Source organism: Heptranchias perlo, unplaced genomic scaffold, assembly GCF_035084215.1.
Source record: "Heptranchias perlo isolate sHepPer1 unplaced genomic scaffold, sHepPer1.hap1 HAP1_SCAFFOLD_53, whole genome shotgun sequence".
Lineage (NCBI taxonomy): Eukaryota > Metazoa > Chordata > Chondrichthyes > Hexanchiformes > Hexanchidae > Heptranchias > Heptranchias perlo.
In genome coordinates, this window is record NW_027139548.1 from 5159885 (window position 1) to 5171969 (window position 12085).

The window sequence follows — 12085 nt, forward strand, 5'->3', positions numbered from 1 at the left end:
CGGTCTGCTGCTGCTTTTATCCCCGCTCTCGGGCCTCGGTCTGCTGCTGCTTTTATCCCCGCTCTCGGGCCTCGGTCTGCTGCTGCTTTTATCCCCGCTCTCGGGCCTCGGTCTGCTGCTGCTTTTATCCTCGCTCTCGGGCCTCGGTCTGCTGCTGCTTTTATCCCGGCTCTCGGGCCTCGGTCTGCTGCTGCTTTTATCCCCGCTCTCGCGTCTCGGTCTGCTGCTGCTTTTTTATCCCAGATCTCGGGTCTCGGTCTCCTGCTGATTTTATGCCCAATCTCGGTCTGCTGACGCTCAGGTCCGTCGCCGCTCTGCGGAACAAATTTGGAAAGCAAGGCAAAGCAACACCTCCGTCCCACACTTCACCGAACTCCCACACTGACCAAACTCTCAAATTGCTCACTCCGTGCCTGCGACTTGACACGAATGTTCCCCTTTCACACTCAATTGCAATAATGGCTCTTTGTTCTCGTGCGCTTCCATAAGGAAGTTAAACGTCATGATAACAGACAGGAGCTGAGAATGAGCATTACTTCACTCTCGCAGCGAATTGTTAATGAACTTTCAGGAACCTGCTCTAATTCCGTTACAGGATCCCTGCTGATGCTCCTGTTGCCACGGTGAACCCGACAAGTAATATTGCAGTTACCTTCAACAGGTTTTATTTTCCTTCATTTTATTTTATATCATATCATTGCCCAACATCTCCAATTTTTCAGATGAACAGAGAGAAGGACTTTCTAATACAGAGAATGATTTGAAATTTCGATTTAGTTATGAGAAGAATCTTTGGTTTGATGTAAATTTATCTCATTTTTAACCAATCTGCGAATCAGTGACCAGGGAGATTTCAGTAGAGTTTTCAGTTCTTCTCTGAATTTCCTCTGGGTAACTGCATAAATACACGTATTTGTGCAGCAACTCAAAAACTCGAGCAGATATCCGCTTTCAGTGGCGATATATCCAGGGTCTGAATAATCACCTTGAAAATAAACGGTGCTCGAAAGCCTGGTGAGAGAAAAACTCACGGCAGCTGTTATCCACAACAGTATAAAACTGCCCGATATAGTGAAGAGTAAAATGATGGATCTCCTTCGGTTCTCCACCTCTGGGTCACTCTGATTGTTCGTGTTGTGACCGCGGAGTTCTCTGCGGACTCTATTGGCCACTAATATTATTCTTACGGTCAAAGAATTAAACAGTGCTATGAAAGCAAAGGGAATCAATGGGGCTGACAGAGTCTGAATCCAGCTGTATGCTTCCCATGCAGGTAATGTAAAAACTTCCACCTTTGGCCAGCATCCCCACTGCACATTGTTAATTATTCGTTCAGGTCCATATGAAAACAACATAAGAATGCCCTTTAAATATGCCAGGACAGTGATCGTTACTGTAACCACGATTGCCGTTCTCTTGGTCCAATACTTCCTTTTAAACTCTTGAAAGCAAATCGACACAAATCGGTCAAATGAAAACGAAACTGTAAACCATACCGACATATCAACTACGGCACAATTATTGTACAGAATGAACTTACAAACCACAGTGTAGGACAGGAATGAATACGTAAAGTGATAATTGAATATCTGATTGACTATTAGGTTGAAGATGATGACCAGTAGATCTGCTGTTGCCATGGCCACCATGTAGACAGAGACACATTTGGAAAGGCCGCAATTTCCTCGGGAGAGAATCACAATTGTCACTACATTTGCTGTAAGAAAGAGGGAGAAGAGGAAAGTTACTGAGGACACTCAGGTGGAATCTCACTGTATATATTTGAAATGTTCAGCAATGTTGGTCCTTACGGTGATGTACACGGGCTCCTTTTTAACGGAGAGCATTAGCGAGAATGTTAAAAAGAAAGAAAACATTACACAAAAAAATTAGAGGGATAAAAATCGTTGGTCCGAGATTTCCAAGAAGTGTCTGGAAACGGGGAGCACCTGGAGAATGAGGATTGGGGGAGGGAAGCGAGTGACCTTGTTGATTTTTGAAAGTCAATAAGTAACCAGATTCCCTGTCATCCATCCAGATATATATTTCGGAGCAGCGTTGTGCGCTGAGCTCACACCGCCATGAAGGTTTCACCACGGATTCCACCCACTCAAATTTATCAGTTATCCCCTGAATTGGTGCTACTGATTTGCCCACGCATTCCGCCCAGGCGATGGTTAACCTTCGATGGTAAAGTCAAAAATCAACCCCGGAATATCCCAGACGGCGCTGCAGCATAGCAGAGTGGCAACTGGAGAAACCCGCAAAGGTTCTTTGCAGCAAGATGCAATTCCCTGGACCGCGTTAGCTGTGGTTTGAACAAATGTTACACAAATTATCTTTCAAAGTCACCTGTTAAATGGAGATGTCTTAATCCAAGTAATTACCCACATTAAGCAGAGTGATCATAGAGTCACAGAGCCACATACGGATACAGCTTATAAGAAGGCCATTCGGACCATCGTGCCTGTTAGTAATTCAATCGGTGCAATGCAGTCAGGCAACACAATCTTTCGTGAGCTGCCTACTGTGCAATACAATGGCGTAACCCGCCCTCCTGCAGTCAAGCGAGAAAATACGTGCACCCATTGTCTCCGATTTATCGACCAGAATTGCGTCTTGCCTGCAGCCCGGACTCGTTGGCTATGAACTGATATTTATCACTTTTTCCTATCGACTCTGTGATTTTACAATGAGGTTATTATCGGGAATCTGTAACATGATCAAACAGGCACCAAAGCGGTCACATAGTCAACAGCTATTAAACATTAGGATAAAATGTCTTACCCGGAACACCAACGAATGCCAGAATAGGGTCGTAAATATCTTTTATCAGGAGAATTGCTGCCCGTCCCATTTTTGGAAGAGCAGGTGAATTCCGTCCAGCTTTTTGGTTGAGACTGACGAATATCCGAGATCCATAACTGCTCCCCCTTTATAGATCAATCTGTGCCTCGGTGAGAAAAAAACAGGTTACATAAATTGACGTTAGTTACAGTCACTTAACAAATGAGGGGAGATCTTATGTTTAAGGGCACCCGGGAGTGCCAATCGGGAAATAATGTACTTCCATCCTTGAAATTCCCTCCAAAAAAATTAATGAAGGGAAAGAAACCCCAAAGGGAATGTGCTAGTTCTGAGATCCCTGTGGGTCCTTATAATAATTCGGCGAAATCTTCCCTCTTCTATTATAAAATTTAAATTGTTTTGTAATGTGATGGTGACCGGTGATGATTCGGATCTAACACTACTGGTGATGACACGATTCTAACGTTACTGGTGGTGACCCAACACTAACATTAATGGTGGAGAATCTACTCTGATATTACGGGTGGTGACCCGACTCGAACATTACTGACGGTGACACTTATCAAACATGAGTGGTAGTGATTTTAGTCCAACATTACTGGTGGTGATTTTACTCTTACATTGCTGGTTTTGAATCGACTCTAACATTACTGGTGGTGATTTTACTCTTACATTGCTGGTTTTGAATCTACTCTAACATTACTGGTGGTGATTTTACTCTTGCTCGAACATTACTGATAATGATCCGACCCTAAAATTACTAATGTTGACTCTGCTCTAACATTAATGATTGTGATCCTAATCTATCATTAATGATGGCGATCCTACTCTAACATTACTGATGCTGACACGAATCTATCATTACTGATGATGATCCTACTCTAACATTACTGGTGGTGACCCGACTCTAACATTACTGAATTCCTGTTGGTGATCCTACTCTAACATTACTGGTAGTGACACTACTCAAACATTACTTCTGGTGATCCCAATCTAATATTAATTTTGATGAATCTGCTCCAACACTACTAATGCTGACCCTCTTCCAACATTACTGATGGTGACCCTAATCTAACATTACTGATGGTGATCCTACTCAAACATTACTGGTGGTGACACTAATCTAACGTTACTGGTGGTTACCCTACTCCAACATTACTGTTGGTGACCCGACTCTAACATGACTGATCGTGAAACTTCTCTTACATTACAAGCGGTGACCCTGCTCTAACATTACTGGTGGTGAACCTTCTCTAACATTAATGTTCTTGACCCTCATCTAATATTATTTGTGGTGACTCTACTCTAACATTACTGATGGTGACTCTATTCTAACATTACTGAAGGTGACCCTAATCTAACATTACTGATGGTGATCTTACTCTCACATTACTGGTGGTGACACTACTCTAACATTACTGGTGGTGACGCATCTCTAACATTACTGATGGGTGATCCTACTCTAACATTACTGATAATAACCCTTCTCGAACATTACAGTTGGAGACCTTACTCTAACATTACTGGTGATGACTCCACTCTAACATTAATGGTGGTGACACTACTGTAACAATAGTGGTGGTGAATCTACCAAACGTTTCTGGTTGTGATTCTGCTCTGTCATTACTGGTGGTGACCCTACTCTAACATTCCAGGCGGTGACCCTGCTCTAACATTACTGGTGGTGACTCGACTCTAACGTTCCAGGTGGTGACCCTGCTCTAACATTACTGCCGGTGACCCTTCTTTGACATTACTGGTGGTGACTCGACTCTAACCTCACTGGTCGTGACTCTATTCTAACATTACTGGTGGTGAACCTACCCGAACATTACTCGTGTTGACCCTTCTCTAATAGAGTTGGATCACCGCCAGTAATGTTCCAGTCGAGTTACCACCAGTAATGTTGGAGTGCAGTCACCATGAGTAATGTTGGAGTCGGGTTACAACCAGTCATGGTACCGTTGGGTCACCACCATTAATGTGAGAGTGGGACCACTGCCAGTAATCTTAGAGTAGAGTCACCACGAGTAATGTTAGAGTACAGTCACCATAAGTTATATTAGAGGAGGGTCAACAACTTACTTTATTTCTGGTGATTCTACTCCAACATTACTGGTGGTGACCCTTCTGTACCATTACTGCTGATGACCCTATCCAACATTACTTGTGTTGATTCTACTCTAATATTAATGATGGTGATCCTATTCTAACATTATTGTGGTGACCCAACCGTTACATTACCGAAGGTGAATCTAATCTAACATTACTGACGGTGATCCTACTCTGACATTACTGGTGGTGACCCAACTCAAACATTAATGGTGGTCAATCTTCTATCACATTATTGATGGGGACTCTACTCTAACATTAATGGTGGTGATCCTACTCTAAAATTACTGGTGGTTACCCAACTCTAACATTATTGGTGGTGACCCTATTCTAATATAATTTTTTTTATTCGTTTATAAGATGTGGGCGTCGCTGGCAAGGCCAGAATTTTTTGCCCATCTCTGATTCCCGTGGAGAAGGTGTTGGTGAGCCACCGTTTTGAAGCTCTGCAGTCGGTGTGGTGAAGGTTCACCCACAGTGCTGTTAGGAAAGGAGTTCAAGGATTTTGACCCAGCGACGATGAAGGAACGGCGTTATATTTCCAAGTCGTGTTGGTGTGTCACTTGGAGGGGAACGTGGAGGTTTTGTCCTTCTCGGTGGTCGAGGTCGTGGGTTTGGGAGGTGCTATCGAAGTATCCTTGATGAGTTGCTGCAGTGCATCCTGTGGATGGGACACACTGCAGCCACAGTGCGCTGGTGGTGAAGGGAGTGAATGTATAGGGTGGTGGATGGGGTACCAATCAAGCGGGCTGAGTGGAATCGAGCTTCTTGAGTGTTGTTGGAGCTGCGCCCATCCAGGCAAGTGGAGTGTATTCTATCACACTTCTGACTTGTACCTTGTAGATGGTGGAAAGGATTTGAGGGGAGAGGAGGTGAGTCACTCGCCAAAGAACACCCAGCCTCTGACCTGCTCTTGTACTGAATGTGTTTATATTGCTGGTCCAGTTAATTTTCTGTTCAATGTTGACACCAGGATGTCGATGATGGGGGATTCGGCGATGGTAATGCCGTTCAATGTCAAGGGGAGATGGTTAGACTCTCTCTTGTTGGATAAGGTCATTTGTCTAGCACTTGTATGGCGCGAATATTACTTGCCACTTATCAGCCCAAGCCTGGATGTTGTCTATGTCTTGCTACATGCGTGCACGGACGGCTTCATTATCTGAGGGGTTGCGAATGGAACTGAACACCGTGCAATCATCAGCCAACATCCACAATTCTGACCTAATGATGGAGGGAAGGTGATTGCTGAAGCAGCTGAAGATGGTTGCGCCGAGTACATTGCCCTGAGGAACTCCTGCAGCAATGTCCTGGGGCTGAGATGATTGGCATCTAAGAACCACTACCGTCTTCCTTTATGCTAAGTACAACTCCGGCCATTGGAGAGTTATCCCCTGATTCCCATTGACTTCAATTTAACTCGGGCTCCTTGATGTCACATTCAGTCAAAAGCTGCCTTGATGTCAAGGGCAGTCACTCTCACCTCACCTCTGGAATTCAGCTCTTTTGTCCATGTTTGGACCAAGGCTGTAATGAGAACTGGAGCAGAGTGGTCCTGGCAGAATCCAACCTGAGTATCGATGAGCAGGTTATTTGTGAGTAAGTGCAGATTGATAGCACTGTCGACGACACGTTCCATTACTTTGCCAATGATTGAGAGTAGACTGATGAGGAAGTAATTGGGCGAATTGGATTTCTCCTGCTTTTTGTGGACAGTACATACCTGGGCTATTGTCTGCATTTTCCGGTAGATGCCAGTGCTGGAGCACAAGTCTTGAGCACTACCGCCGATGGTGAACTGAACCTAACATTACTGGTAGTGACCCATCTCTAACATTACCAATGGTAACCCAACATTAGCATTAATGGTGGTGACCCTACTCTAACATTACCGATGGTGATTCCAATCTAACATTACTGGTGGTGATGCTAGTCTAACATTACTGGTGGTGACCCTACTCTAACATTACTAGTGGTGACGTTACTCTCACATTTCTGGTGGTCACCCTGCTCTATCATTATTGATGGTGATATTACTCCAACATTATAGATGGTGACCTTATTCCAAAATTATTGTTCGTGATCCTACTCTATCTTTACTGGTCGTTCCCTTACTCTAACATTACCGACAACTGAAATTTGCGCTCAAGCCGCTTCTCGATCGCCGATATCCTGTTGGTAGACAACGGCGGCGTTCAAGTTGCCAGCTCTCTGATGCTGATTCCATGTGAGGTGGTGCATTTTGGCAGGAAGAATAAGGAGGTCGCATATGGCTTGATTAATTAGATTCTAAATGGGTTGGATAAGCAAAGGGATCTCGGGGTACAGATATATAATTCACCAAAAGTACCGACGCAAGATAACAAGGCCATAAAAAAGGCAGACCAAGCACTGGGGCTCATTTCTTGCGGGATAGAATTGAAAAGCAGAGACGTGATGTTCAACTTGTGCAGAACCTTGTTTAGACTACATTTGGAATATTCCATTCGGTTCTGGTATCTATCCTATATAATGGCTATTGAGGCATTGAATAAGGTCCTGATAAGATTCAGAAGTATGATTCCAGAACTGAGAGGATGAACTTATCAAGAGTGGCTGAGCGGGCCGGGGCTCTTTTCGCTCGAGAAGAGAAGGCTGAGAGGTGAACTGATAGAGGTCTTTAAGATAATGAAAGGGATTGATAGATTAGACAGAGGGAAAACGTTCCAAACTTGTGGGGCATTCCAAAACTAGGGGCCATAAATATCAGATGGTCACCAATAAATCAAATAAGGAATTCAGGAGAAACCACTTTACCCAGAGAGTGGTGAGAATGTGGAACTCGCAGTGACAAGAAGTAGTTGAGGCGAATAGAATAGTTGTCTTTCATAGGAAGCTGGATAAACAAATGAGGGGAAAAGGAACAGAAGGATTTGGTGACAGAGTGAGATGAAGTCAGGTGGAAGGATGCTCGTGTGAAGCATTGCGTTGTGCCAACTGGAAATAAAAATCGCGAGAGATATGGTACCTTATCGAAGACCTTTTGAAAATCCAAGTGTATTAACTCCAATGAATTAGCCTTCCCTATTCTTTCTGTTACTTTTTCAAATAATTTAACACCGTTGTTCTATCGTGACCGCCCCTTTTGAAATCCGTGCTGACTACTCGTTATTTTTATTTTCGGTTTCTGGATGTTTTTCTCTTTCATCCTTGAGTAAAAATCCTATTATCTTTCCCACCACCGATGTTAAGCTAACTGCTCTATGGTTCCTGGTATCACCAATTACGGACATCTCAATAAACTATTGCTTATTCTTTCGAAGTTGGAGGTGTATCTGATGATGAATATGATCAGTGCCCTTATTGCCGTTGCCAATCCGATCCTGCTTTCTATTCATTGCGGAATTGGAGCACACACATTCTCTGCCCTTCTTGAGGTGTCTGCGATTCTTGTCCCATTACTATGGCTGTAAGCACAGAATTGAAATCTTAATCCATGACTAATAGTTGCAAATCCGGAAAAAAACTCCATCAGCACCTGCTCCAGTTTATTTTAACATAGAATATACAGCACAGCAACCGGCCATTCGGTCTAACAGGTCTGTGTTGGTGTTTATGCTCCACACCAGCCTTCTCCCACCGCTCTTCATCAAACCCTTTCGGCATATCGTTCTCTTCCTTTCTCCCTCGTGTGTTTACACAGCTTCCTCTTGAATGCATCTCTGATAATCGCCCCAACCATCCCATATGCTGGCGAATTCCACATTCTCACCACTCTCTGGGTGAAGTAGTTTCTCCTGATTATTTTATTGCATTTATTTGTGAATATCTTATATTTACGGCCACTAATTTGTAACTATTACCCACTCAATGCATTTTGCTGGAGAAATAATCCATTTGTATTATGTAACGATCCTCCACTCACTGCTAATTTGCTGGAGAAATGACCTTGCTTTTATCGGGGGATTCTACTTTCGGTCATGAGTTCTGATTGCTGTAGTTTTTAGTGATTTTTTAAAAAATAGACACTGTAGACTGTTTGCTGTAGTCCACTGTTTAAACAGGCTCTGTTTGCTCAGTAAATAGATATTGTTTGCTCTTAAATACACACTTTGCTGTGAGTCCAGCCGGAAATCCCGCATGCCTCCAACTCATTGGCTGAAACGATGGTGTGAATAGACACACTGGCTACTCTTTGATATGCCCTGCTACTTCCTCAGTATTTGTCAGGTCTGGACCTCAGAAACGCCGCCTTGGATGTTCAAAGATGGAAGAAGGCGATTAACCTCGCCAGCCTGCCAAACCTGACAACAACCCCCACTCAGACCTACCGTCAGCCTGAAGAGGCAAACGGCTCTCAGCCAGTAACAATAAGAGAAGTGCTGAGCATCCTGATCTGTGTCGGGTAGAGGTCAGATTGAGGTGAAGGGGTCAGATAGTGAAGAAGGGGACAGATTGGGAAGAACGGGTCAGATTGAGGAAAAGAGATCAGATTGCGGAGAAGTGGTCAGATTGGGGAGAAGGGGCCAGATAGAGGAGAATGGGTCAGATTGTGGAGAAGGGGTCAGATTGTGGAGAAGTGGTCAGATTGAGTTGAAGGTATCAGACTGAGGAGAAGTGGACAGATTGGGACGAACGGGTCAGGTTGAGGGAAATAGATCAGATTGCGGAGAAGTGATCAGAGTGAGGAGAAGGTGTCAGATTGGGGAGAATGTGTCAGATTGGGGAGAAGGGACTGGATTGAGGAGTCGGGGACAGATTGAGGAGAAGGGACAGATTGAGGTTGGAGGAGGCTCGTTGCAGGTTGTTTGCGGTTGGAGTGTCGTATGTTTAAGTGAACGGAATGTAATTCCCTATCAAAGCAAGTCAGGGTCGCTGTGACGCTTTAGCTTCAAAAATTGGCCGTGTGGGTGATAGTGAGGAGGAAAGCTGTGGACTGCAGGAAGATATCAATGGACTGGTCAGGTGGGTAGAAAAGTGGCAAATGGAATTCAGCCCAGAGAAGTGTGAGTGAATGTAATTGGGGAGGGTAAACAAGGCAAGGGAGAACACAATAAATGGGAGGATATACTGATGAGGTGTGGAGGAACAAAGGGAGCTTGGAGTGCATGTCCACAGATCCCTGAAGGTAGCAGGATACGCAGAGAAAGTGATTTAAAAGGCATACGGGAAACTTTCCTTTATTAGCCGAGGCGGAGAATATCAGATGAGGGAGGTTATGCTAGAACTGTATAAAATAATGCTTAAACCAATGAGTCCTGCGTACAGTTCTGGTCACCACAATACAGGAAATATGTGTTTGCAATAGAGAGGGTACAGAGGAGATTGACGAGGATGTTGCCAGGGCAGGAGAATTTTAGCTATGGGAAAAGATTGGATAGGCTGGGTTGTTTTCGTTGGAACAAATGAGGCTGATGGAATATTTAATTGAGGTATGTAAAATAATGATGGGTCTGGATAGAGTGGATCGGAAGGACCTATTTCCCATAGTAGACGGGTCAGTGACCAGAGGGCAACGATTTAAAATAAATGGTAGAAGGATTAGACGGGAGTTGAGAAGAATCTTTTCACCCAGAGCGTGGTGAGGGTCTGGAACTCACTGCCTGAAAGGATGGGAGAGGCAGAAACCCTCAACGCATTAAAAAAGTCCTTGGATGTGCACTTGATGGGGGGACAGAGCAAGTTCTGGAGAGTGGGATGAAGCAAGATCGCTCTTTTGCGGCCGGCACAGACACGATGGGCAGAATGGATTCCTTCTCTGCAGTCACTTTCTATGATTATATGATTAAACTGCCACTCAATTTACACATTAAAGCATCATTAAACGCCAGGCAGCTAAAGTCTACCGCCTAAAAATATAAATATCACTCAGCTGCATAATCATTCATTGAACAGCAGCTGCTTAAGGAAGTCAGGGATGAGTCAAAAGAAACACATTGGCCCAAACAAAGCTTCTTTATCAGTTTCAAAATGCTGGAAATATCACCCTAACCCGAAACCTAACCCATGTTTATTCGGCTTTCATTCTCTGCATTTCTCATTCCATCAGCGATTCATTATTATTTCTGCTGGAGATTAAACAGATGATGTTAAAACTGGCCAGCAAAAAGGTGAATTTACAGGACAACAACTAGAATTTAAAGATTAAACGAAAAGGTAATTTTCCAGGACAACATCTGAAGATTAATGATGAAATGAAAATGTGAATTTACAGGATAACATCTAGAATTTAAAGACTAAGTGAAAAGGTGAATTTACAGGACAACATCTAAAGATTAATGATTAAATGAAAAGCAGAATTTACAGGACAACAATCTAAAGATTAATGATTAAATGAAAAGGTGAATTTACAGGATAACATCTAAAGATTAATGATTAAATGAAAAGGAGAATTTACAGGATAACATCTAACGATTAATGATTAAATGAAAAGGTGAATTTACAGGATAACATCTAGAGTTTAAAAAGTAAATGAAAATTTGAATGACAGGCGAACAAATAGTATTTAAAGATTGAATGAAAAGTTGAATATACAGAACAACAGTTAGAATTGAAAGGTCCAATGAAATGGTATATTTACAGGACAACATCAAGAATTTAAGGAATAATTGAACAAGTGAATTTACAGGACAATTGAAAGATTAACTGAAAAGGTGAATTCACAGCACAACAACCAGAATTTAAAGTTTAGATTCAAAGATGAATTTGCAGTAGAACTTGAATCTAAAGATTAAATGAAAAGCTGAATTAGCAGGACAACAATTAGAATCTAAAGATTAAATGAAAAGGTGAATTTGCAGGACAACAGATAGAATCTAAAGATTAAATGAAAAGGTGAATTTGCAGGACAACGGATAGAATCTAAAGATTGAATGAAAAGGTGAATTTACAGGACAACTACTAGAATCTAAAGATTAAATGAAAAGGTGAGTTTACAGCACAACAACTCAAATTCAAAAAGGCCAATGAAGCAGAAATGTCACTTGTTTGCCACAAACATTTGTTGTTTCATTTCTTGGAAGTGAATCCTGGAGCCAGATACCAATTTGTGTGAACATCCTGATCAAAAGGCCGAAACTGTGACTCATTAACTGGAGACTGTCTGACGGATACTACAATCATTGCCCTGTTGCAATTGTATAAATTCAGGGCAATAAGGAATAGATTGGCGTCACAAAAGACCTGA

General features: G+C 42.9%; 1 protein-coding gene across 1 annotated transcript; it reads right to left on the reverse strand.

The window, feature by feature from the left end:
- Positions 1 to 773: 773 nt before the first annotated feature.
- On the reverse strand, positions 774 to 2857 carry LOC137315039 (probable G-protein coupled receptor 139). Its single transcript, XM_067979995.1, has 2 exons — positions 2788 to 2857; positions 774 to 1717 (listed from the first exon to the last, which is right to left on the reverse strand). Exons 1-2 carry the CDS (start codon positions 2855 to 2857, stop codon positions 774 to 776), a joined length of 1014 nt encoding a protein of 337 aa, XP_067836096.1.
- Between the last annotated feature and the right edge of the window lie 9228 nt (positions 2858 to 12085).